We start from the raw sequence: 25,444 nt of genomic DNA on the forward strand, positions 1-25,444 counted from the left end.
TCTGGCACGCCAACTACAGCGGAGCTTAGCAGCTGCCACGCCGGTCGCAGTAATCAGCGCATGATGGATCTTTCTGCTCCTATTCCCCCGGCTACGTCTTGTTTTACTGCCTCCGGTCCCTGTCCTGTGTGTGCCGGGGGGTCGCAGTGGGGGGTAAATGTGCAGAAAATCTGTGAGACTCGGATTTTCCGACAACAATGGGTTTTATCGGACAATCTGACCGTCTGTCCGTTCCATCAGACAATTGTTGTCGGAACTTCCATCGGAAATTGCTGTCGGAAATTACATCTTGCATTAAGTGAGAAGCAGGGGGATGCTGACTTCTAACCTCTTCTCCCATGCAGCCAGCAAGTTGAGAAGCGGGGTGAGGGGCCAAAAATGACTTCTCACCGGGCGGGGCCTCTAGTAATTTGGGGGGCCCTCCACAGCTTTGCGGGGCCCTAAGCGACTTGCATAGTGGTCCTATAGGGCGGATCGGCCCGGATTAAGATTGTCTTGTATTTGTCTCCATCCTGATCCCGCCATTTTTTTTTTCTTCCAGGGACCAGATTTCGGCTACGTGACAAAAGTGGCGGACGCTGACGAGGTGACCAGCCTGGACTCCTTCGGGAATCTGGAAGTGAGCCCGCCGGTGACCGTCCGCGGCAAGAATTATCCACTGGGGCGAATTCTGATTGGAAGCAGCTTTCCCACGTAAGGATTTCACCGATTTTTGTTTGGTTCTTATGTCGGCAATTTCTGGTGGTCCACCCTGTGCCCTCCTTAACCACTTGTCCACCGCGCCGATTCTGGCACTTCTCTCCTTCATGTAAAAATCACAATTTATTTGCTGGAAAATTAATCGGAACCCCCAAACATTATATATATATATATATATATATATATATATATATATATATATATATATATATATATATATATATATATATATATATATATTTTTAGCAGACACCCTAGGGAATAAAATGGCGGTCATTGCAACTTTTTTTTCTCGCACGGTATTTGCACAATAATTTTTCATACGCCTTTTTTTGGGAAAAAGGGGGGGGGGCTGTGATATAAGGGGGACATTTTAATGTACAGGGGGCACTGCGATAGTAAGGGGGCACTGCGATAGTAAGGGGACTGTAATGTAAAGGGGGGGGGGGCTATGATATAAAGGAAATTGCACAGTAACGTAGAGGGGGTCTGTAATGTAAAGGGGTCACTGTCTGTAATAGTAAGGGGACTGTAATGTAAAGGGGGGTACTTTCTGTGATAGTAAGGGGAATGTAATGTAAAGGGGGGGCTGTGATATATAAAGGGGGCATTGTAATGTACAGGGGGCACTGCGATAGTAAGGGGGCATTGTAATGTAAAGGGGGGGGGGGGCTGTGATATAAAGGAGGCACTGTAATGTACAGGGGGCACTGTGATAGTAAGGGGACTGTAATGTAAAGGGGGGGGCCTGTGATATAAAGGGGACACTGTAATGTGAAGGGGGCTATGATATAAAGGAAATTGCACAGTAATGTAGAGGGGGTCTGTAATGTAAAGGGGGGGGGGTCTGTGATATAAATGAGACTGTAATTTACAGGGGGCACTGTAATAGTAAGGGGATTGTAATGTAAATGGGGGGGGGGGGGTTGTGATATAAAGGTGCATTGTAATGTAAAGGGGGGCTGTGATAGGGGGGGGCTGTGATATAAAGGGGCATTGTAATGTACAGGGGGCACTGTGATAGTAAGGGGACTGTAATGCAAAAGGGGGGGGCTGTGATATAAAGGGGGACTGTAATGTAAAGGGGGGGGTGATATAAAGGGGGACTGTAATGTAAAGGGGGAGGAGCTGTGATATATTAAGGGGGCATTGTAATGTAAAAGGGGGGGGGGGCTGTGATATAAAGGGGACTGCACAGTAATGTACAGGGGGCACTGCGATAGTAAGGGGACTGTAATGCAAAAGGGGGGGGCTGTGATATAAAGGGGGACTGTAATGTAAAGGGGGGGGTGATATAAAGGGGGACTGTAATGTAAAGGGGGAGGAGCTGTGATATATTAAGGGGGCATTGTAATGTAAAAGGGGGGGGGGCTGTGATATAAAGGGGACTGCACAGTAATGTACAGGGGGCACTGCGATAATAAGGGGACTGTAATATAAAGGTGGCCTGTGATGTAAAGGGGGCATCAGGTGGGGGGATTGCACAGCGGCTGCAGAATGTTCCATGTTCCCAAAGGTGAGCTTATCCTTGAAGTGCGCGCCTGTTTATGCTCCTATTTTCAATGATGCCGCACCAAATGGCATGGTACTGCGGGTTCCATCCGTTTTGGTGGCCACAACCCACCTTTGCCAGAGGCACAGGAGATGCCCGTTTCCCGCACAGCAGGAGGTGTAAACAGGCCCTTAATGATGGATTGATGGTGTCTGGGGAGATAGAAGTATACAGCTGAATATAACGTGTGGCCCCCCCATGTCCTCTGTGTCCCCTCTCTCTCGTCTCGGTGGGGTGGACGGGCTCCGAGTAATTCTAGATCATCAGCTGTCACATGAATGGCAGTAAACACGTTGGGCCCATGGAGGCACATTGCTGAGCGGGCATAGTTTATTTGTGAGGGTCTCCGCGCTGAGCTCATCCCTTCATAAACCCGAAAATACCCCCCGCCAGAGGTGCTGCCGCCCCCCCCCCCCGCCCCCCCGAGGACACCGGTATGGACTGTCTATGACATAACCTCACACTGGGAACCTCCCATTCTAAGGCTCCATGCACACGGGACGCTCAAAAAAGTTGTTCTTCACGTCGGATTGCTGGCAGGAAAACGCGCTTTTTATCGACATTGCCGTCATCGCACGTTTCTCCGCCTCTGTTCTAAAATCAAAGGGCCTGCGGGCGGGGGGCTTATCAGAATCTGGAAGACCCCTTTAATAAGGGGGCCCCCAGATCCTGGCCCCCCCACCCTATGTGATTGAGTATGGGGTACATTGTACCCCTACCCATTCACCTGGGGAAAAAAGTGTCAAAAATAAAACACACTACACTTCGGAGGTCTCTTTTTTTTTTTTTTTTTTTCTCCCCTCTCCGGCTCTTCTCTGCTCTCTCATTGGTTCTTCTTCTGCTGGGCTCCTCCGCTATCTTCTGCTAGCTCTTGCCCGTTGTTCTTCGTCGTCTTCTTCCCTCTGCTCTTCTCCGGATTTTGACGCAACTCTCTCTCCCGCTGAAATGGCGTGTGCGCAGTGATTGGCATTCTCCCAACGACAACTCGTTATGTGTGTAAAACACACCCGTCCACAGAATCTCTTTCCTCCATTTAAGCCAAGAAATGGAGTGGCCTCGCCAGTCTCCAGACCTTAATCCTATAGAAAATTTATGGAGGAGCTGAAACTTTCGAGTTGCCAAGAAACCTTCAGGATTTGGAGAAGATCTGTAAAGAGTGGACCAAAATCTTTCTTCCGTCACCATCATGGGGGAGACCAAAGATCTGACAGAGGACGTCGGGGAGAAGATCGGAGACCTTCACAAGGCTGGAATGGTCTACAAGACCATCGGCAAGAAGTTTGGTGAGAAGGAGACGATTGTTGGAGCGATTATTCGCAAATAGAAGCAATACAAAATAACCATCGATCGTTCTCGGTCTGAAGCTCCATGCAAGATTTCCCCTCATGGGGTGAGGATGGTCATGAGAGAAGTGAGGGATTCGCCCAGAACTACACGGGGAGGGGCTTGTGAAGGATCTCAAGGCAGTTGGGACCACCAAACACACCATTGGTGACACAACACACCGCCATGGATTGGAATCCTGCAGCATCCGCAAGGTCCTCCTCCTCGGGAAGACACAAGTACAGAAAGTCTGAAGTCTCCCAATGAACATCTAAATGATTCAGAGAAGATCGGGAGGAAGTTCTGAGGTCAGAGGAGATCGGGAGAAAGTTCTGAGATCAGAGAAGATGGGGAGATAGTTCTGAGGTCAGAGAAGATGGGGAGATAGTTCTGAGGTCAGAGAAGATCGGGAGAAAGTTCTGAGGTCAGAGAAGATCGGGAGAAAGTTCTGAGGTCAGAGGAGATCGGGAGAAAGTTCTGAGATCAGAGAAGATGGGGAGATAGTTCTGAGGTCAGAGAAGATGGGGAGATAGTTCTGAGGTCAGAGAAGATCGGGAGAAAGTTCTGAGGTCAGAGAAGATCGGGAGAAAGTTCTGTGGTCAGAGAAGATCGGGAGAAGGTTCTGTGATCGGAGAAGATCGGGAGAAAGTTCTGAGGTCAGAGAAGATCGGGAGAAAGTTCTGAGGTCAGAGAAGATCGGGAGAAAGTTCTGAGGTCAGAGAAGATCGGGAGAAAGTTCTGAGGTCAGAGAAGATCGGGAGAAAGTTCTGAGGTCAGAGAAGATCGGGAGAAAGTTCTGAGGTCAGAGAAGATCGGGAGAAAGTTCTGAGGTCAGAGAAGATCGGGAGAAAGTTCTGAGGTCAGAGAAGATCGGGAGAAAGTTCTGAGGTCAGAGAAGATCGGGAGAAAGTTCTGAGGTCAGAGAAGATCGGGAGAAAGTTCTGAGGTCAGAGAAGATCGGGAGAAAGTTCTGAGGTCAGAGAAGATCGGGAGAAAGTTCTGAGGTCAGAGAAGATCGGGAGAAAGTTCTGAGGTCAGAGAAGATCGGGAGAAAGTTCTGAGGTCAGAGAAGATCGGGAGAAAGTTCTGAGGTCAGAGAAGATCGGGAGAAAGTTCTGAGGTCAGAGAAGATCGGGAGAAAGTTCTGAGGTCAGAGAAGATCGGGAGAAAGTTCTGAGGTCAGAGAAGATCGGGAGAAAGTTCTGAGGTCAGAGAAGATCGGGAGAAAGTTCTGAGGTCAGAGAAGATCGGGAGAAAGTTCTGAGGTCAGAGAAGATCGGGAGAAAGTTCTGAGGTCAGAGAAGATCGGGAGAAAGTTCTGGGGTCAGAGAAGATCGGGAGAAAGTTCTGGGGTCAGAGAAGATCGGGAGAAAGTTCTGGGGTCAGAGAAGATCGGGAGGAAGTTCTGGGGTCAGAGAAGATCGGGAGGAAGTTCTGGGGTCAGAGAAGATCGGGAGGAAGTTCTGAGGTCAGAGAAGATCGGGAGATAGTTCTGAAGTCAGATGAGATCAAAATTCAGCTCTTTGGCATCAACTTGACTCGTCGTGTTTGGAGGAAGAAAAATGGTGACTACGACCCTAAGAACTCCATCCCTACAGTCACACGGGGGGGGGGGGAATGAGGATTTGGGGGGTTTCTCTGCTAAAGGTCCGACTTTCCCGCATTGAGGGGCCAATGGGCGGGGCCACGTATTGTAAAATCTTGAGTGAGAACCTTCTTCCCTCAGACAGAACACTGAAGATGGGTCATGGACGGGTCTTCCAGCATGACAATGACCCAAAACATACCGCCAAGGCAACAAAGGAGTGGCTCAAGAAGAAGCACATTAAGATCATGGAGTGGCCTAGCCGGTCTCCAGACCTTAATCCTATAGAAAATGTATGGAGGAACTGAAACTTTGAGTCAAGAAACCTTATAGATTTAGAGAAGATCTGTAAAGAAGAGTGGAGACCAAAATCCCTCCTGAGATGTGTGGAGACCTGATCACCAACTAAAAGAAACGTCTGACCTCTGTGCTTCCCAACAAGGGACCTCCCCCAACTACTAAGGGGATCAAATACTTATTTTACTCCATTTACAACATTTTGTATCATGTGATATTTCTCTATCATATAAAATACACCTATTATAAAAATTATAGACCCATTGGGACGCCATCGAGGTCCGCAGGGACACTCATACAGCCGGAGCACGCAAACCCTGGAAGGAAGACCGAGGGGAAGATGGAAGCCCTGTTGAAGGTGACGGCGCACCGGCACTGGAGGACATTTGTGAGTATTTCATAATGTGCTAGTATGCGATGAATACTAGCACATTATGCCATTGTCTTATAGGGGATTTTTTTTTTATAGCCGCGATTTTACTATCACTTTAAGTAAAAAGCTTTGCCAACCTCTGCATGCGAATGTAAATCTGACCGATTTCCTGCCGGGATATCTGCGCAGCGGCGGCGCGTTTTGCGTCTTATTTTTCCCGCTCTGCTCAGAGGAGAAGCAGGGAAAATGTTTTCTGGTTGTTTTTTTCCGGTAAATCATTTTGTTTTTCTCGCCCCGCGCAGAACCTCCGGGAGACGGATGACCAAAGTGGTGAGAGATTTCCTGCAGGCCCAGCGGGTTCAGCCGCCCATCGAGCTCTTCAGTGATTGGCTGTTTGTGGGTCACGTGGACGAGTTCTTGACTTTTGTGCCGGCGCCAAATCGGAAGGTAAGTCCGCCGCGCCGGGTTGTGTCCTGCGGGAGGGTTGGAGGGAAGTCTTTTATAATGTGTGACGGAACTGAATATACGAGTATCGGAGTCTTCCACATCATCCATGCAGAGCACTGCAGAGCATTGCACATCATCCATGCAGAGCATTGCACATCATACATGCAGAGCATTGCACATCATCCATACAGAGCACTGCAGAGCATTGCACATCATCCATGCAGAGCATTTCACATCATTCATACAGAGCACTGCAGAGCATTGCACATCATTCATACAGAGCACTGCAGAGCATTGCACATCATTCATACAGAGCACTGCAGAGCATTGCACATCATTCATACAGAACACAGAATACAGCAGAGCATTGCACAACATTGATACAGAGCACTGCAGAGCATTGCATATCATTCAACACAGAAAACCGCAACAGAGCATTGCACATCATTCATACAGAGCATCGCTTAGCATTACATATCGATGCAAAACACTGCAGAGCATTGCACAACATTCACACTGAGCACTGCAGAGCATTGCACAACATTCATGCAGAGCATGGCACATCATACATACAGAATACAGCAGAGCATTGCACATCATTCATACAGAATACAGCAGAGCATTGCACAACATTTGTGCAGAGCATTGCACAACATTTGTGCAGAGCACTGCACAATATTCATAGAGTTCTGCAGAGCATTGCACATCATTCAACACAGAATACAGCAGAATCATTGCTCATCATGAGCATGCTGCAGAGCATTGAGCATAATTCATAGAGTGCTGCAGAGCATTGCACATCATCCATACAGAGCACTGCAGAGCATTGAGCATAATTCATAGTGTGCTGCAGAGCATTGCACATCATTGATAAAAAACACTGCAGAGCATTCAACATGGAATACAGCAGAATCATTACGCATCATAGAGCACACTGCAGAGCGTTGCACATCATGCATACAGAGCGCTGCAGAGCGTTGCATATCATGCATACAGAGCGCTGCAGAGCATTGCACATCATTCATGCAGAGCATTGCACATCATTCATACAGAGCGCTGCAGAGCATTGCACATCATTCATGCAGAGCATTGCACATCATTCATACAGAGCGCTGCAGAGCGTTGCAAATCGTATTACACACAGGTCTTGAGATTTTCGGGCAGATCTGGGTGACGGTTGGCATTTGGCGCGGATGATTCTCCAGGCGGTGTAATGCTGCCACCAGGTGGACGGTTTGAGTATCGCCAACATTTCTCCTCATTTCATAGAAGCCAAACTTAGGCAGTGAGACCTCCTCTGTATTGCCGCACAGCAACCAATCGGATTTAAGCCTTTTGAGGTTTACAATTGTCGTTTCCCAGCGCAGGTTTGGGGCGAGTTTTGTATTTTCTTGGTCGGTGGGGGAAAACTAATGAGGTCTCCTCCTTGCTTCTCTCTCTCTCTCCAGGGTTTCCGCCTCCTCCTGGCCAGTCCGGCCGCTTGTTTCCGAATCCTGCAGGACAAGAAGCAGGAGGGACACGGAGACGCGGCCATTCTCCAGGGTACGTGGCTTCACCTTACATAGCGATCGTTCTCTTACATAGCGATCGTTCTCTTACATAGCGATCGTTCTCTTACATAGCGATCGTTCTCTTACACAGCGATCGTTCTCTTACATAGCGATCGTTCTCTTACATAGCGATCGTTCTCTTACATAGCGATTGTTCTCTTACATAGCGATCGTTCTCTTACATAGCGATCGTTCTCTTACATAGCGATCGTTCTCTTACATAGCGATCGTTCTCTTACATAGCGATCGTTCTCTTAATTATCTCCTCCTATACATGGCTGTTCCCGGGAACTGGGCAAGATTTAACCAGTGGGTGGCGCTGCCAACACCGCCGGGCTTGACAAACTTTCATTGAGAAGTCTAAGGAGCCGGGTGGAAAAAGTTGTCCGAACAGTGACTTCAGCCAATCGGATGGGTGGGATCTGTGATATGGGGGATCTATAATGGGGGTGGGATCTATGATATGGGGGATCTATTATGGGGGGTGGGATCTATGATATGGGGGATCTATTATGGGGGGTGGGATCTATGATATGGGGGATCTATAATGGGGGTTGGGATCTATGATATGGGGGATCTACAATGGGGGGGGTGGGATATATGATATGGGGGATCTATAATGGGGGTTGGGATCTATGATATGGGGGATCTATAATGGGGGGGTGGGATCTATGATATGGGGATCTATAATGGGGGGGGGGTGGGATCTATGATATGGGGGATCTATTATGGGGGGGTGGGATCTATGATATGGGGGATCTATTATGGGGGGGGATATATGATATGGGGGATCTATGATATGGGGTGATGTGGGGTGATATATTTTTTTCTGTCAATGTAGATTGAGAAAACTAACCGGACTGTCCGGGTGTCATTGCAGGATTTGAAACCAAGAGGTGGACGGTCACCAAAGTCCTCTCCACGGATATCATAGTGAAGGAGAACGGCTACGCTCAGGTGAGGGAATTTCCCGTACACGGTCCGGGTACCGCAATGTCAGGAGAACCGAGTCCTTACTGGAAACTGCTTCAGGGGGTACAAAGAGGCTCTTCACCTTGAGATAAATGAAAGGGGGCGGACCAGGGGACAGTCACACTGGGAGGGCGCTTAGATTTTTTGCATAACTCCTCCCAAGAGCCCGCCCACTTTTTGCATCAGGACTGGGGGCGGAGTACTAAGGCAAGACGCAGTGATGTAACTTCTTTAAAAAAAAAACTGTTAAATCGGTTGAGAAAGAGGGAAAGGGAATGAAATGTATTCCTGTCTGTCTTTTATTGCATACAGTACAGTACACCTGAATCTCCTGATGAAGCTTTTTGAAGAGAAACCTGTAGCGTGGTAGTGTCTGTATATGCCTTGAATATAACAAATGATAGAATACAGATTTTTTTTTTATCATGTTTTTTTAATCATTTGTTATATTCCAGGCATATACAGACGCTACCACTCTACATGTTTCACGTCAATAAGCTTCATCTGGAGATTCAGGTGTACTCTATTGTATTGCTATGAATGACAAAGACGAGAGGAATTAATTTCATTACATTTTTATATATATAAAAATGTAATGAAATTAATTCCTCTCGTCTTTGTCATTTATAGCAATACAATACAATACAGTACACCTGAATCTCCAGATGAAGCTTTTTGAAGAGAAACATGTAGAGTGGTAGTAGTGCCTGTATATGCCTTGAATATAACAAATGACAGAATTTTTTATCGTGTTTTTTTTTTTTTATCATTTGTTGTCATTTTGACAAAGACATGAATACATTTTCCCTCTTTTTCATACGATTACCGTATATACTCGAATATAAGCTGAGGCACCTAATTTTACCACAAAAAACTGGGAAAACCGTATTGACTCGAGTATAAGCCTAGGGTGTCCATGTGCATGCCTCACTGTGCCCACGACTAGACTTCTGTTTAACATGGGAGTCTATGGAAGGGGTGCCTGGCTTTGAAAAATCTGTGCTCCCCAGCCGTAGGTCCCCCAGACAGCAAACTTTGCGCACTTGTAGAAAAGAACTGGGGCTACAGGTGTGCCAAGTTCCGGGTCCAGGAGACCTACGGCCGACTGGTACCGGATCCCCAAATTTACCGGAGAAATTACCGTTTAACATGGGAGTCTAATAAAGGGGTACCCGAATTTGAAAAATCGGTGCTCCCCGACCGTAGGTCCCTCAGACAACAATCTTGATTTACTTATAGAGGAAGAGTGGGGCTACATGTGTGCCAAGTTTGGGGTCCAGGGGACCTGCGGCCGGCCGGTACCGGGTCCCCAAAGTCTGGGAGATCGGGCGCAAAAAGGTGACTCGAGTATAAGCCGAGGGGGGCATTTTCAGCACCAAAAAATGTGCAGAAAAACTCAGCTTATCCTCGAGTATATACGGTATATAGAGAGTGTATAGAGTATATACGGTATATAGAGAGTGTATAGAGTATATACGGTATATAGAGAGTGTATAGAGTATATACGGTATATAGAGAGTGTATAGAGTATATACGGTATATAGAGTGTGTATAGAGTATATACGGTATATAGAGTGTGTATAGAGTATATACGGTATATAGAGTGTGTATAGAGTATATACGGTATATAGAGAGTGTATAGAGTATATAGGGTGTATAGAGAGTGTATAGAGTATATACGGTATATATAGAGAGTGTATACGGTATATAGAGTGTATACGGTATATAGAGAGTGTATAGAGTATATACGGTATATAGAGAGTGTATAGAGTATATACGGTATATAGAGAGTGTATAGAGTATATACGGTATAGAGAGTGTATAGAGTATATACGGTATATTGAGAGTGTATAGAGTATATACGGTATATAGAGAGTGTATAGAGTATATACGGTATATAGAGAGTGTATAGAGTATATAGAGAGTGTGTAGAGAGTGTATAGAGTATATACGGTATAGAGTATATACGGTATATAGAGAGTGTATAGAGTATATACGGTATATATAGGGTATATAGAGTGTGTATAGAGTATATACGGTATATAGAGAGTGTATAGAGTATATAGGGTGTATAGAGAGTGTATAGAGTATATATAGAGAGTGTATACGGTATATAGAGTATATACGGTATATATAGAGAGTGTATACGGTATATAGAGTGTATACGGTATATAGAGAGTGTATAGAGTATATACGGTATAGAGAGTGTATAGAGTATTTACGGTATATAGCGCGTGTATAGAGTATAGAGAGTGTATATGGTATATAGAGAGTGTATAGAGAATATACGGTATATAGAGAGTGTATAGAGAATATACGGTATATTGGGATGTTGTGTCCTCTCTGATCTCTCTGCCCTTGCTTCCAAACATTGTTAAATCGATGGGTTTAGTTCTGCTTTAAGATTTCATTGTGGGGGTGGCTGAAAAAGCATCACATGGCCCCCACGTACAGCACCTTAGAAGGGTTGTATATTTGAAGTGTGGTCTGGCAGTGGATGGGTGGGAGGAGGAGAAGCGAGGTCAGTAGATATGAACTCCTTTATAGTCCCTCATGTAAAGTGATCCTAGGGCTAGTATGAGCAAAAGTATTGGTTCACGTTAATATTTATTGTTTGTCCCTCGGCAGCACTGCATCGACTGGAATCGTGATATCCTGAAGAAGGAGCTTGGTCTGACAGAAGACGACATTATCGATATTCCAGCTTTGTTCAAATTGCAGGATGGACAGGCCATTGCGTTTTTCCCCAACATGGTTAGTCAAGTGTCTGGCTGGCTCATCTGACCGCACTGGCATCAACTTTACTTGTACCTGCATTTTCTCCTTGGGTGTCGCTCTGGTTGACTGTAGGTTCAGACACTAAACGTGGTGACTGGTGTTGTCATAGTGGAATCGGTGACAAAGTTCCACTATATGACCAAAAATATGTGGACCCCCCCCGAGCTGTGGCACGGGTGGTGGGTTTGGCTGAGCTGTGGCACGGGTGGTGGGTTTGGCTGAGCTGTGGCACGGGTGGTGGGTTTGGCTGACCCGTGGCAGGGGTGGTGGGCTTGGCTGACCCGTGGCAGGGGTGGTGGGCTTGGCTGACCTGTGGCAGGGGTGGTGGGCTTGGCTGACCCGTGGCAGGCTTGGCTGACCCGTGGCAGGGGTGGTGGGCTTGGCTGACCCGTGGCAGGGGTGGTGGGCTTGGCTGACCTGTGGCAGGGGTGGTGGGCTTGGCTGACCCGTGGCAGGGGTGGTGGGCTTGGCTGACCCGTGGCAGGGGTGGTGGGCTTGGCTGACCCGTGGCAGGGGTGGTGGGCTTGGCTGACCCTTGGCAGAGGTGGTGGGCTTGGCTGAGCCTTCATATGATGGAGGCCTGGTGTCTCCAGTGAAGGGTCCTGCTAATACTCCATCATTCAAAGATTTTGTAGACAGTTGTGCTCTTCCAGCCTTGTGGCAACAGTTTGAAGACCCTTTTCTGTTCCATCCTAACTGTGCCCCCCATGTGTGCACACCCCAAAAAGACATGGTTTGACCAGTTGGGTGTGGAGAAACTTGAGTGGTCTTCACAGAGCCCTGACCTCGGCTCTACTGAACACCTGAAACGCTGATTGTAAGCCACGTCTTCTCATCCAACATCAGTACCGGACCTCACCAGTGGGCACAAATTCCCTCAAACACCCTCCAAAATCTTGTAAAAAGTCTTCCCAGAAGAGTGGAGCCTCAAATGGGGACAACTCCAGATTCATGGCCATGTTTTCGGAATGGGTTGCCCATCAAACTTCTATAGATGTGATGGTCCGATATCCACAAACATTTCACTATATATTGTAACGGCCTGAGAAATATTTTAGCCTTTTATGCTTTGCTCCTTTCACCAATGTCCTCGTGTTTTTCTTTCCTTCAGGTCAATATGATCGTCCTGGGAAAGATACTGGGAATTCCCAAGCCATACGGTCCAGTCATCAAGGAGACCTGCTGCCTGGAGGACTATGTCATCGACCAGCTCAAGCCACTGGACCTGACCTGCACCTTCATCGACGACGTGGTGTCCTACCACAAGAAGCTTGGCGAGGTGCACTGCGGCACCAATGTACGCCGGAAGCCGTTCAGCTTCAAGTGGTGGCAGATGGAAGAGCCACAGAGTGGCAATTGAGAGCGAAACTTCCTGTCCCCCATCTGTCCTCTCCTCCGATCCGGTGTGCAGTGAAGCCCTCTAGTATATCGGGACTGTAAAAATACTGCTAATCCCAATCCCTTTGTTGTGGGGCCACTAATCAAGAAAGCAGAGATACCAGAATCCAAGGGCCACTCAGCTGCTACAGCCATTGTATAGACCAGTGATCCCCAAACTGTGGCCCAGGATGCGGCCTTCTGCTTGCTTTTTATTTGGTGCTTGGGGCAATAGTTCATTCTCTATCACCAATGAAGGTGCTATCGGGGGGGTCATTGTGCCCCCTCGTATAAATGGCCATAGGAAAGGCAACGCCATATTGATGGTGATGGTTTGGAATGGGTTGTCCAACAAGCTCAGGTCAGGTGTCCACAATTCTGCTCATATATTGTAGATGTTTGTTTCTCCTAAGAATCTTGTAATTCTGTTATGTTTCCTGTATTGCCCACCTGATCTCCATGTACTATACAGACGCACAACTTCGTTCTATCTCCCTCTCCAGAATAAATTACTCTTGTTTGTAGACATGTGCACTGCCGAAAAATTTTTAATTTTCATTTTCGTTTCATTCGTTTTTTAGCTTGTTTTGGAAATTTTCCAATAGTTCAAATTTCTAATAGTTCAAATTTCCAATAGTTCAAATTTCCAATGGTTCAAATTTCCAATGGTTCAAATTTCCAATGGTTCAAATATCCAATGGTTCAAATATCCAATGGTTCAAATATCCAATGGTTCAAATATCCAATGGTTCAAATATCCAATTGTTCAAATTTCCAATTGTTCAAATTTCCAATTGTTCAAATTTCCAATTGTTCAAATTTCCAATTGTTCAAATATCCAATTTTCGCATTCGTAATTTCCAATTCTTTTATTTTTTTCCAATTTCCGAAAATTTTCACATTTTGTGAATTTCCAAAATTTGGGAAACTTGCGAAAATTTGGGAAATTTGCGTAAAATTTGGAAATTTGCGTAAATTTTGGAAATTTCAGAATTAACGTATTATTCAAAAATTCGTTAAACTAATTTGGAACTAAACGAATTGCATGTGTTTACTTGTTTTGTATCTGTATTGTTAATTGCTCAGGGTGGCACAAGGATGTTATTGGGATCACCCCCCTTCCCCCACCCCCTTCAGTTCAATGGCAGGAGTGGATGATGTTGGGGTTTAGTTGTAGCCTCTTATTTCCATCTTTTTATGTTGTTGCCATCCTCACTCTTTTTAACATTTTTCTTCTCCTTTGTTTATTTATGTCTTGGGGACTTATATTGTTGCCTATAAAAGGATGTGATTCTATTGTGTTTTTTTTTTTTTTTTTCTACACTAATATTCTTTTATTTCATGAACTTCTGTTTTCTTGAAATTTTATAACTTTATTTGTTTTTCATCTGTCATGTCAATCCTTCGTACTTCCCTTTCTCAGAACATATAAGAAGATGAAGTCTATGGCCCGGATTCACAGACATCGGCGCATGTTTATGCCGCCGTAGCGTATCTCATATACGCTACGCCGACGTAGCACAGAGAAGCAAGCACCGAATTCACAAAGCACTTGCCACCAAATCTGCACTGGGTTTCTTAGGCGTAAGTCGTCGTAAGTGGAAGTGGGCGTGACCCCATGCAAATGAGGCGTGACCCCATGCAAATGAGGCGTGACCCCATGCAAATGAGGCGTGACCCCATGCAAATGAGGCGTGACCCCATGCAAATGATGGGCTGAGTCTCAGCCAGATACGAATAACGAACGGCGCATGCACCGTCCCGTGGACGCATGCTCAGAATCACGTCGGAACGAATGCCTAAGATACGCCTGATCACTGCCTACGACGTGAACGTAACCTACGCCCAGCCCTATTCACGTACAACGTAAACGACGTAAAATACGACGGCTTGAGTTCCCTTGTCCATACCTTTTGCATGGGTTGCGCCTCATATATGGGGAATAACTTTACGCCGGACGTACGACTTACGCAAACCGCGTATATTATGCGCCGGGCGCAAGTACGTTCGTGAATCGACGTATCTCCCGTATCTCCCTCATCTCATAGGAAATCAATGGGAGCGCCAGATGCGTCCAGCGTAAATATGCGCCCACGATACGCCGGCATAGGCAAGTTACGTCGGTCGGATGAAGCCTATTTTTAGGCTTATCTCAGTTTGTGGGCACGGCGCATGGATACAACGGCGCATATTTACACTTATGCAGCGTATCTCGAGATACGTCGGCGTAAGTGCTTTGTGAATCCGGGCCTATATCTGAGGTCATTTCCATCACCGGGATTAAACCTGGTTGTCACAGAATGTTTGTTTTTCTTCATTTCCTGCCTCCCCCCGGAATATCCACCTGCCTTGTAAAATCTGATTTACTAACCCAGATTAATAAAGTTTTTGGAATGTTGGATAATACTGGAGTCGTCTCTTCATGGCTCGGTGGTCAGAGTGTGTTACAAGAGTGAAAATCCCCCTCCTGAGTATTTTCACACAACAGCCAATCAGAATCGTGCACTGAAAAGGAGTCGTGTGAATCAAAAAAACGTATGGACACCAGGGGCCAAATTCACAAAGAGATACGACGGTGTATCTACAGATACACCATCGTATCTGTTTTTTACTGGTCCTATCTATGCACCTGATTCATAGAACCAGTTACGCATAGATAGGGCTGAGATCCGACAGTGTCACACTGTGTTACACTGTCGGATCTTTTTTTGGATTTAAAAATGGCGCCGGGGGCGTTCCCGCTGATTTACACTGAATAATATGTAAATCAGCGAGATACGCGAAATTCACGAACGTACGCGGACCCGACGCTGTGTTCTTACGTCGTTTCCGTAGCGCGGTACCCGTCGTATACTTACCCCTGCTAAAAGCAGGGGTAAGTATTGTTAAGTATGGCCGTCGTTCCCGCGTCAAATTTGAAATTTCCTACGTCGTTTGCGTACGCCGATTCACGAACACGCGCGTCGCAAGTCCCGCTCACGTCGCAACCACTGACGTCCTATTGACGTCAGTGGGAGCAATGCACGCCGGGAAATTCCCCGGACGGCGCATGCGTATTTAAATCGGCGCGGGAGCGCACCTGATTTAAATAGTACACTCCCCCAGCCGCGGAATTAGAATTCCGCCGGGGGAGTTAGGATCCGCCGTCGCAAGTTTGGAGGTAAGTGTGTTGTGAATTTGACACTTTCCTCACAAACTTGCGAGGGCGGATCTTAGAACACATAGGTTACACGGATCTAAAGATCCGCTAACCTTTGTGAATCTGGCCCCATATGTTTATCTCGGATGAGAGGCCTCGTATGTAGACAATTGTCTGTAAACCTGAAATATAACTTTTTAGTTTTGGTCTGTTAAGTTTACCATAAAAAAAACAAAATAAACTGTTGATCCTACTAAAATTCCTGTGAGCTTTGATGGATGGTTGCACTTGCTGAAATTCTTCGAAACTGGTGCTGCGGAGGAGGTCCTGAATTTTCTCTGGCCACATGACTAGTAACTGTGGTCTGCAGGGGAGGTCTGGAATTTCTCCAGTCATATTACTAATCCCTGTGTTCTGCATGGGAGGTCCTTAATTCCATCTGGTCACATTCCCAGTTGATGTGGTCTGAGAGGGAGGACCTTAATTCTCTCTGGTCATATTCCTAGTCGGTGTGTTATATGAGAGGGAGGTCCTTAATTCTTTCTGGTCATATTCCTAGTCGGTGTGTTATATGAGAGGGAGGTCCTGAATTCTCTCTGGCCACATGACTAGTCTCTGATCTGCAGGAGAGGTCTGGAATTTTTTCCAGTCATATGACTAATCCATGTGTTCTGCATGGGAGGTCCTGAATCTCTCTGGTCACATTCCTAGTTGGTGTGGTCTGAGAGGGAGGTCCTGAATTCTCTCTGGTCACATTCCTAGTTGGTGTGGTCTGAGAGAGAGGTCCTGAATTCTCTCTGGTCACATTCCTAGTTGGTGTGGTCTGAGAAGGGAGGTTCTGAATTCTCTCTGGTCACATTCCTAGTTGGTGTGGTCTGAGAAGGGAGGTTCTGAATTCTCTCTGGTCACTTTTCTAGTTGCTGTGGTCTGAGAGGAAGGTCCCGAATTCTCTTTGGCCACATGACTGTCCTTTGTGTTCTGCGTAGGAGGTCCTGAATTTTTGCTGGTCACATGACTAGTAACTGTGGTCTGCAGGGGAGGCCTGGAATTCCTCTACTCATGACTAGTAGCTGTGTTCTGTATGGGAGGTCCTTAATTCTCTCTGACCACGTGACTGGTCTTTGTGGTCTGGAATTATCTCCAGTCATATGACTAATCCCTGAGTTCTGCATGGGAGGTCCTGAATTCTCTCTCGTCACATCATTAGTTGGTGTGGTCTGAGAGGAAGGTCCTGAATTCTCTCTGGTCACATCACTAGTTGGTGTGGTCTGAGAGGGAGGTCCTGAATTCTCTTTGGTCACATTCTTAGTTAGTGTGGTCTAGGAGGAAGGCCCTAAATTCTCTCTGGGCACCATTAGTTGGTGTGGTCTGAGAGGGAGGTCCTAAATTCTCTTTGGTCACATCACTAATTGGTGTGGTCTGAGAGGGAGGTCCTGGATTCTCTCTGGTCACATCGCTAGTTGCTGTGGTCTGATAGGGAGGTACTGACTTATCTCTGCCTATGTGGCTAGTCCTTGAGTTCTGGGTGAAAGGTCCTGAGTTCTCTCTGGTCACATAACTAGCGATTGTGGTCTGCGGGGGAGGTCCTTAATGCTCCCCAGTCATATGACCAGTCCCTGTGTTCTAATACTGGGCTCCTATACAGATGATACACATGCCTAGTCTCTGTGGTCTGCAGGGGAGGTCTGGATTTTTCTCCAGTCATATGACTAATCCATGTGTTCTGCATGGGAGGTCCTGGATTCTCTCTGGTCAAATCACTAGTTGGTGTGGCCTGACAGGGAGGTCCTGAATTTTCTCTGGTCACATTCCTAGTTGGTGTGGTCTGAGAGGGAGGTCCTTAATTCTCTCTGGTCACATTCCTAGTTGGTGTGGTCTGAGAGGGAGGTCCTAAATTTTCTCAGCTTACACGACCAGACCTTGCGTTCTTAGTGGGAGGTCCTGAATCCTATCTGGTTACATTACTAGTAACTGTGGTCTGCAGGGGAGGTCGGGAATTTTCTCCAATCATTTGCCTATTTCCTGTGTTCTGCATGGGAGGTCCTTAATTCTCTCTGGTCACATCGCTAGTTGCTGTGGCCCGAGAGTGAGGTACTGAATTATCTCTGCTTATGTGGCTAGTCCTTGAGTTCTGGGTGGAGGATCCGGAGTTCTCTCTGGTCACATGACTAGCAGTGGTCAGGAGCATGAAATGTAAAACACTGTGAAGGGAATTTATCAAAACTGGTGCAGCTGTGCATGGCAACCAATCAGCTTCTATCTTCAGCTTGTTCAGTTAAGCTTCAAAAATGAAAGCTATGTGCTGATTGGTTGCTATGCACAGCTGCTCCACATTCTGTGAGTCACAGTATGGATCTTCCCTAACATCCCTATCCCCCCCCCAGTACAGGCTCCCCTCCCAACACAGACCCCTCAGTACAGACCCCCCCCCACTCCAGCATAAACCCCCTCTGTACAGATGGACCTCCAGCATGAAATGCCCCCCCCCCCCCACAGACCCCTCAGTACAGTGGGGCTCCCCCAGCATAAACCCCCTCAGTACAGATGGACCTCCAGCATGGACTGCCCCCCCCCCCACACCAGCACAGACCGACCACCTATCAATACAGAAGAACACCCCCCCCCCAGGATAGACCGTCCTCCCCAACACAGATCCCTTCCTGAAGGCAGATTTCCTTCACACCCCCCCCCCCCCCCCCAACAGCACAGACTGACCTCTCCAGCAAAGACCCCCTCAGTACTGATGGACCCCCCCTCCTTCCCCAGCATGAACTGGCTCTCCCAGCACAGACCAACCATCTCTCAGGACATGAGCCCCTGCCCCCCAGTACAGCTCCGCCCTCCCAACCAGCATAGACTCCCCCAGCACAGACCAACTACCTCTCAGTACAAGGTGTAATGGGGTGCAGTGTGAGGTGTAATGGAGGTGCACAGTGAGGTGTAATGGGGGTGCAGTGTGGGGGGGGCACAGTGAGGTGTAATAGGGTGCAGTGTGGGGGGGCACAGTGAGGTGTAAGGGGGGTGTAGTGTGGGGGGTGCACAGTGAGGTGTAATAGGGGTGCAGGGTGTGGGTGCACAGTGAGGTGTAATGGGGTGCAGGGTGGGGGTGCACAGTGAGGTGTGGGGGGGTGCACAGTGAGGTGTAATGGGGTGCAGTGTGGGGGGTGCACAGTGAGATGTAATGGGGTGCAGGGTGGGGGGTGCACAGTGAGGTGTAATGGGGTGCAGTGTGGGGGTGCACAGTGAGGTGTAATGGGGTGCAGTGTGGGGGTGCACAGTGAGGTGTAATGGGGTGCAGTGTGGGGGTGCACAGTGAGATGTAATGGGGTGCAGGATGGGGGGTGCACAGTGAGGTGTAATGGGGTGCAGTGTGGGGGGTGCACAGTGAGGTGTAATGGGGTGCAGTGTGGGGGTGCACAGTGAGGTGTAATGGGGTGCAGGGTGGGGGGTGCACAGTGAGATGTAATGGGGTGCAGGATGGGGGGTGCACAGTGAGGTGTAATGGGGTGCAGTGTGGGGGGTGCACAGTGAGGTGTAATGGGGTGCAGTGTGGGGGTGCACAGTGAGGTGTAATGGGGTGCAGGGTGGGGGGTGCACAGTGAGGTGTAATGGGGTGCAGTGTGGGGGGTGCACAGTGAGGTGTAATGGGGTGCAGGGTGGGGGGTGCACAGTGAGGTGTAATGGGGTGCAGTGTGGGGGGTGCACAGTGAGGTGTAATGGGGTGCAGTGTGGGGGGTGCACAGTGAGGTGTAATGGGGTGCAGTGTGGGGGGTGCACAGTGAGGTGTAATGGGGTGCACAGTGCCCCATATTTTCCAGTGGGGGCGCTGTCTGTACTCTACATACTATTATTACATACTATTATCCAATCAGAACTGTGCAAAAACTTGTTTTTTTTTTGTTGGGAACGCTTTGATCAATTAGAACACGCCCTCTTGTTTAGTAGGAACGCCCTTTACCTCGCGAACACCTCCCATTAGCATGGAGCCCCGCCTCTTCCCCCCTAAAAAAGATTGCAGCCACTAGCCCCGCCCCCGGTATGGAGCGACCGTACGTAGCGTAATGACCTCCCGGAAGTGGGGCAGCGTCAGTCTCTCCGTCCCCGGAAGTGGCTCTGTGTCCCCTGTCAGTCGGAGTCACCATGGAGGGGTCGGTGTTCTCGGACACTCTCGGTCAGGAGATCCGGTTGGAGCGACGCTCATACAGCGATACGTGCCGGGAATTCACCCTCCACCGGCCGAAGTTGTCTCTCCGCTCTCTGACTGGCTGGACGTGCTCGGTGTGGGTGATCGCCTATCTCCTCTTCCTGCTCTCGGAGGTCACCGCCGTCCTGTCCGCCGCCATCTTGGTCTCCCTGCTCGGACTTCTCGTCCATCTTCACGTGTTCCGGGTGGAGGAGGAGAGTCTTCTGGTTCTGGGCTCTCTGGGTCTGCAGAGAACTTCTTTGTTCGGATCGGGGAGAGAAACTTCCAACTTCCTGGAGATGTGGAGGATCCGGGACCTCCTCCTGACCGAGACCGTGTCCGGCTGTGCCGTCCACTACGCTCTGTGTGTTCTGACCCGAGACGGGCAACTCATCCCTGTGTTCCGGGGGCCACAACCCCGCCTGGACTGTCTGCGGGAGATCTACCGGAGCGTGCAGGAGGTGCTGAGCCGGGAGCGGCATTGCGTGTCTCCGCGGTAACCACCGACCTGGCCGCAGGCGTCTCCACGGTAACCACCAACACACATCTCCACGGTAACCACCGACCTGCCCGCAGACGTCTCCACCAACATGGCCACAGCAGACGTCTCCACGGTAACCACCAACATGGCCTCAGACATCGCCACAGTAACCACCAACACACATCTCCATGGTAACCACCAACATGGTCACAGACGTCTCCACGGTAACCACCGACCTACCTGCAGACGTCTCCACGGTAACCACCGACCTGGCTGCAGGCGTCTCCACGGTAACCACCAACACACATCTCCACGGTAACCACCAACATGGTCACAGACGTCTCCACGGTAACCACCGACCTGGCTGCAGGCGTCTCCACGGTAACCACCAACACACATCTCCATGGTAACCACCAACATGGTCACAGACGTCTCCACGGTAACCACCGACCTACCTGCAGACGTCTCCACGGTAACCACCAACATGGTCACAGACGTCTCCACGGTAACCACCAACCTGGTCACAGACGTCTCCACGGTAACCACCACCACACGTCTCCACGGTAACCACCAACCTAGCCGCAGACGTCTCCATAGTAACCACTGACCTGGCCGCAGACGTCTCCACGGTAACCACCAACATGGTCACAGACATCTCCACCAACCTGGCCTCAAACTTCTCCACGGTAACCACCAACACACGTATCCGTGGTAAAAACCAACATGGCCGCTGGTGTCTCCACACTGACCGCCAACATGGCCACCTGTGATGTCCGCAGAGGTTTCCATGGTGATCACATGTGATGTCATCAGTGCTGATACTAAAGGTCAAAGAGAGACAAGCAGAGCGCGCCGTGCCGCACGCTACTGGACTCCATGATCAGAGACATGTGGAAGTCGCACGATTCCATTCCTGGATATGAATGATTATTGGAGGAGATTTTCTATAAATCAGTTTTCTTATTGACTCCCAGTGTGTGATTACTACGGGAGGTGTCAGCTGCCAACCTTCTCCCCCTTATGGGAGGGTCTAATTACTGTATGTGCTGGACCAGCTCCTCCCTTCTCCCGGGAGGGTCTAATTACTGTATGTGCTGGCCCAGCTCCTCCCTACTCCCAGGAGGGTCTAATCACTATGTGCTGGCCCAGCTCCTCCCTTCTCCCGGGAGGGTCTAATTACTGTATGTGCTGGCCCAGCTCCTCCCTACTCCCAGGAGGGTCTAATCACTATGTGCTGGCCCAGCTCCTCCCTTCTCCCGGGAGGGTCTAATTACTGTATGTGCTGGCCCAGCTCCTTTCTTTCTCCTGGGAGTGCTGGCCCAGCTCCTCCCTACTCCTCATAGTGTCTAATTACCCTCCTCAGAATGTATTGTATATAGAATTGTCTAAAGTGCAGACCGGAATTATTCCACACAATCAATAAAAGTAGAAATTTCTCTCTGGATTCCTGATTGTTACATTGCCCCAGCTCCTCTCTACTCCCGGGAGAGTCTAATTACTGTATGTGCTGGCCCAGCTCCTGGGAAGGTCTAATTACTGTCTGTGCTGGCCCAGCTCCTCCCTATTCCTCCATAGTGTCTAATTACCCTCCTCAGAATGTATTGTATATAGAATTGTCTAAAGCGCCAATTCTGTCACTTTTGTGTTTACATCTTTAATTCTGTGTTTTTTTGTTTTTTTTCCTAGAAAATTAATTGGAACCCCCAAACATTATATATATATTTAGCAGAGCTCCTAGAGAATAAAATGGGGATTGTGGTAATTTTTTATGTCGTATGGTATTTGCGCAGCGGCCTTTTCAATCGAAAAAAACAATATACACAACACAATTTTTTTGTAAAATATAAAAGATGATGTTACACCGAGTAAATAGATACAAAACATGTCAGGCTTTAAAATTGCGCACTTTCTTGGAATGGCGCCAAACTACGATACTTCAAAGTCTCTGTAGGCAACGCTTTCCTTTGTTTGGTGGGGGGGGGGGGGGGTATACTGGGGGACAGACTGACCTGGGGGGGGGATTATACTGGGGGACAGACTGACCTGGGGGGGGATTATACTGGAGGACAGACTGTATTGGGGGACAGACTGACCTTGGGGGGGATTATACTGGAGGACAGACTGATCTGGGGGAATATATTGGGGGACAGACTTGCCTGAGGAGGGATTATACTGGGGGACAGACTGTCCTGGGGGGATTATACTGGAGGACAGACTGTCCTGGGGGGATTATACTGGAGGACAGACTGACCTGGGGGGATTATACTGGAGGACAGACTAATCTGGGGGAATATATTGGGGGACAGACTGTCCTGGGGGGATTATACTGGGGGACAGACTGACCTGGGGGGGATTATACTGGAGGACAGACTGACCTGGGGGGGATTATACTGGAGGACAGACTGTCCTGGGGGGATTATACTGGAGGACAGACTAATCTGGGGAAATATATTGGGGGACAGACTGACCTGGGGAGATTATACTGGAGGACAGACTGACCTGGGGAGATTATACTGGAGGACAGACTGACCTGGGGGTGATTATACTGGGGGACAGACTGACCTGGGGGAGATTATACTGGGGACAGACCTGAGGGGGGATGTAGTGGGAACAGATAGATCAGGGTGGGGATTATACTGGGAGACAGACTGACGTGGGGGGGGGGGGGTTATGCTGGAGGACAGACTGACCTGGGGCGGGTGTAGTGGGAACAGATAGACCAGGGTGGGGATTATACTTGGGGACAGACTGACCTGGGGGGATTATACTGGGGGATAGTGGTGCAACGGATCACAGTTGATCCGAACGGGTCACCCCCTTCGGATCGGCACACACTGTGATCCGCGGATTGCCGCGGCTCCGATGCTAGGCCGAAGCCACGGCCATAACCTGAGGAAAGGCTGCGGCCATCTTGGTACACCCGGTGGCGGCGGCCCTCCTCTCTGTTTACACCCACAGAGGAGGAGGAGCCCGCACTCGTGGGCACACCGCTGGGAGTCATACTACCTGGGGGGTCTGCCTGTACTACCTGGGGGGGGGGTCTGCCTGTCTGTACTACCTGGGGGGGTCTGCCTGTCTGTACTACCTGGGGGGGTCTGCCTGTCTGTACTACCTGGGGGCGTTTGGGTGTCTGTACTTCCTTGGAGGGGGTGTGGGGGGGGTGTCTGCACCGAGGGGGTTCGTTCTTTACTGAGGGGGGATTATTGTTGGTGGGAGGGGTGCACCGGGTGATGCCACTGCAGTGGGGGGGGGGGTGGATATTACAGTGGGGGAGAATATTTTTTTTTTTTTTGCCGATCCGAAAAATGATCCGATCCGTGACTCCTGATCCGAGGAACGATCCGAACTGTGAGTTTTTTTGATCTGTTGCACCCCTACTGGGGGACAGACTGACCTGGGGGGATTATACTGGAGGACAGACTGACCAGGGTGGGGATTATACTGGGGGACAGACTGACCTGGGGGGGATTATACTGGAGGACAGACTGACCAGGGTGGGGATTATACTGGGGGACAGACTGTGCTGGGGGGATTATACTGGGGGACAGACTGTGCTGGGGGGATTATACTGGGGGACAGACTGACCTGGGGGGGGGGATTATACTGGAGGACAGACTGTATTGGGGGACAGACTGACCTGGGGGATTATACTGGGGGACAGACTGTCCTGGGGGATTATACTGGGGGACAGACTGTCCTGGGGGATTATACTGGGGGACAGACTGTCCTGGGGGATTATACTGGGGGGCAGACTGACCTGGGGGGGAATATACTGGGGGACAGACTGTATTGGGGGACAGACTGACCTGGGGGATTATACTGGGGGACAGACTGTCCTGGGGGATTATACTGGGGGACAGACTGTCCTGGGGGATTATACTGGGGGACAGACTGTCCTGGGGGATTATACTGGGGGACAGTCTGTCCTGGGGGGATTATACTGGGGGACAGTCTGTCCTGGAGGGATTATACTGGGGGACAGTCTGTCCTGGGGGGATTATACTGGGGTATAGACTGGCCTGGGGGGATTATACTGGAGGACAGACTGTCCTGGGGGGCATTATACTGGGGGACAGACTGACCAAGGAGGGATTATACTGGGGGGGAGATTATTGGGGGACAGACTGTCCTGGAGAGATTATACTGGGGGACAGACTGACCTGGGGGGGGATTATACTGGGGGACAGACTGTCCTGGAGGTATTATACTGGGAACAGATAGACTCCGCCCTCCTCACACATCGCATGGAGCTGAGATCGCGGAAGAGGAAGGAGCCGTGGCACCACTCTCAATACGGCGCCGGTCCGGGTCTGGTGGCACCAGAGTGAGGCCCTCACCCCTCATAAAGACGCCACTGAGAAGGTGCCCGGGTCAGACCTAAAAAATGTGGGACTGTCCCGGACAACCTGGGACATGTAGTCGCCCTTTTTCCACCCCACCTTAATACCCCACTGCTACTGGTTGCCATGGTGACCTCCCAGTCGTCCCAGTAGAGGTCAGGCCTCTGTAATGAGGACTCTGCTACTTCCTGTTATTACCATGATCTCTATACATTCCTCCTGTTTGAGGAACGGGGTGGGCGGGGCTTTATTGACGTCAATCTTAGGGTCTACACGTCATATAACATCCCGTCTCCTTGACAACCAGGCTGCTGTTATTTAACAAAGCATAGAGGTGGGGGAGGAGGA

General features: G+C 49.1%; 2 protein-coding genes across 2 annotated transcripts in view; both read left to right on the forward strand.

The window, feature by feature from the left end:
• Positions 1-13,498, forward strand: part of PADI2 (peptidyl arginine deiminase 2) — a 52,882-nt gene extending 39,384 nt beyond the window's left edge. The window contains exons 11-16 of the mRNA XM_040327051.1: positions 542-693; positions 6,132-6,276; positions 7,725-7,818; positions 8,707-8,783; positions 11,427-11,552; positions 12,688-13,498. Of these exons, the coding sequence (XP_040182985.1) occupies positions 542-693; positions 6,132-6,276; positions 7,725-7,818; positions 8,707-8,783; positions 11,427-11,552; positions 12,688-12,936 (843 nt within the window). The 3' untranslated portion in view covers positions 12,937-13,498. The remainder of the gene's footprint in view (positions 1-541; positions 694-6,131; positions 6,277-7,724; positions 7,819-8,706; positions 8,784-11,426; positions 11,553-12,687) is intronic.
• A 6,651-nt stretch (positions 13,499-20,149) lies between these two features.
• Positions 20,150-21,868, forward strand: PIGH (phosphatidylinositol glycan anchor biosynthesis class H). The gene has a single exon (XM_040327052.1). It carries the CDS (start codon positions 20,233-20,235, stop codon positions 20,773-20,775), a length of 543 nt encoding a protein of 180 aa, XP_040182986.1. The 5' UTR covers positions 20,150-20,232; the 3' UTR covers positions 20,776-21,868.
• The last annotated feature ends 3,576 nt before the right edge of the window (positions 21,869-25,444 follow it).

This window comes from Rana temporaria, chromosome 10 (genome assembly GCF_905171775.1).
Source record: "Rana temporaria chromosome 10, aRanTem1.1, whole genome shotgun sequence".
Lineage (NCBI taxonomy): Eukaryota > Metazoa > Chordata > Amphibia > Anura > Ranidae > Rana > Rana temporaria.

Excerpts from the sequence above, each read along its gene's own strand:
- PIGH (XM_040327052.1), top strand. The coding sequence starts at position 20,233 with ATGGAGGGGTCGGTGTTCTCGGACACTCTCGGTCAGGAGATCCGGTTG.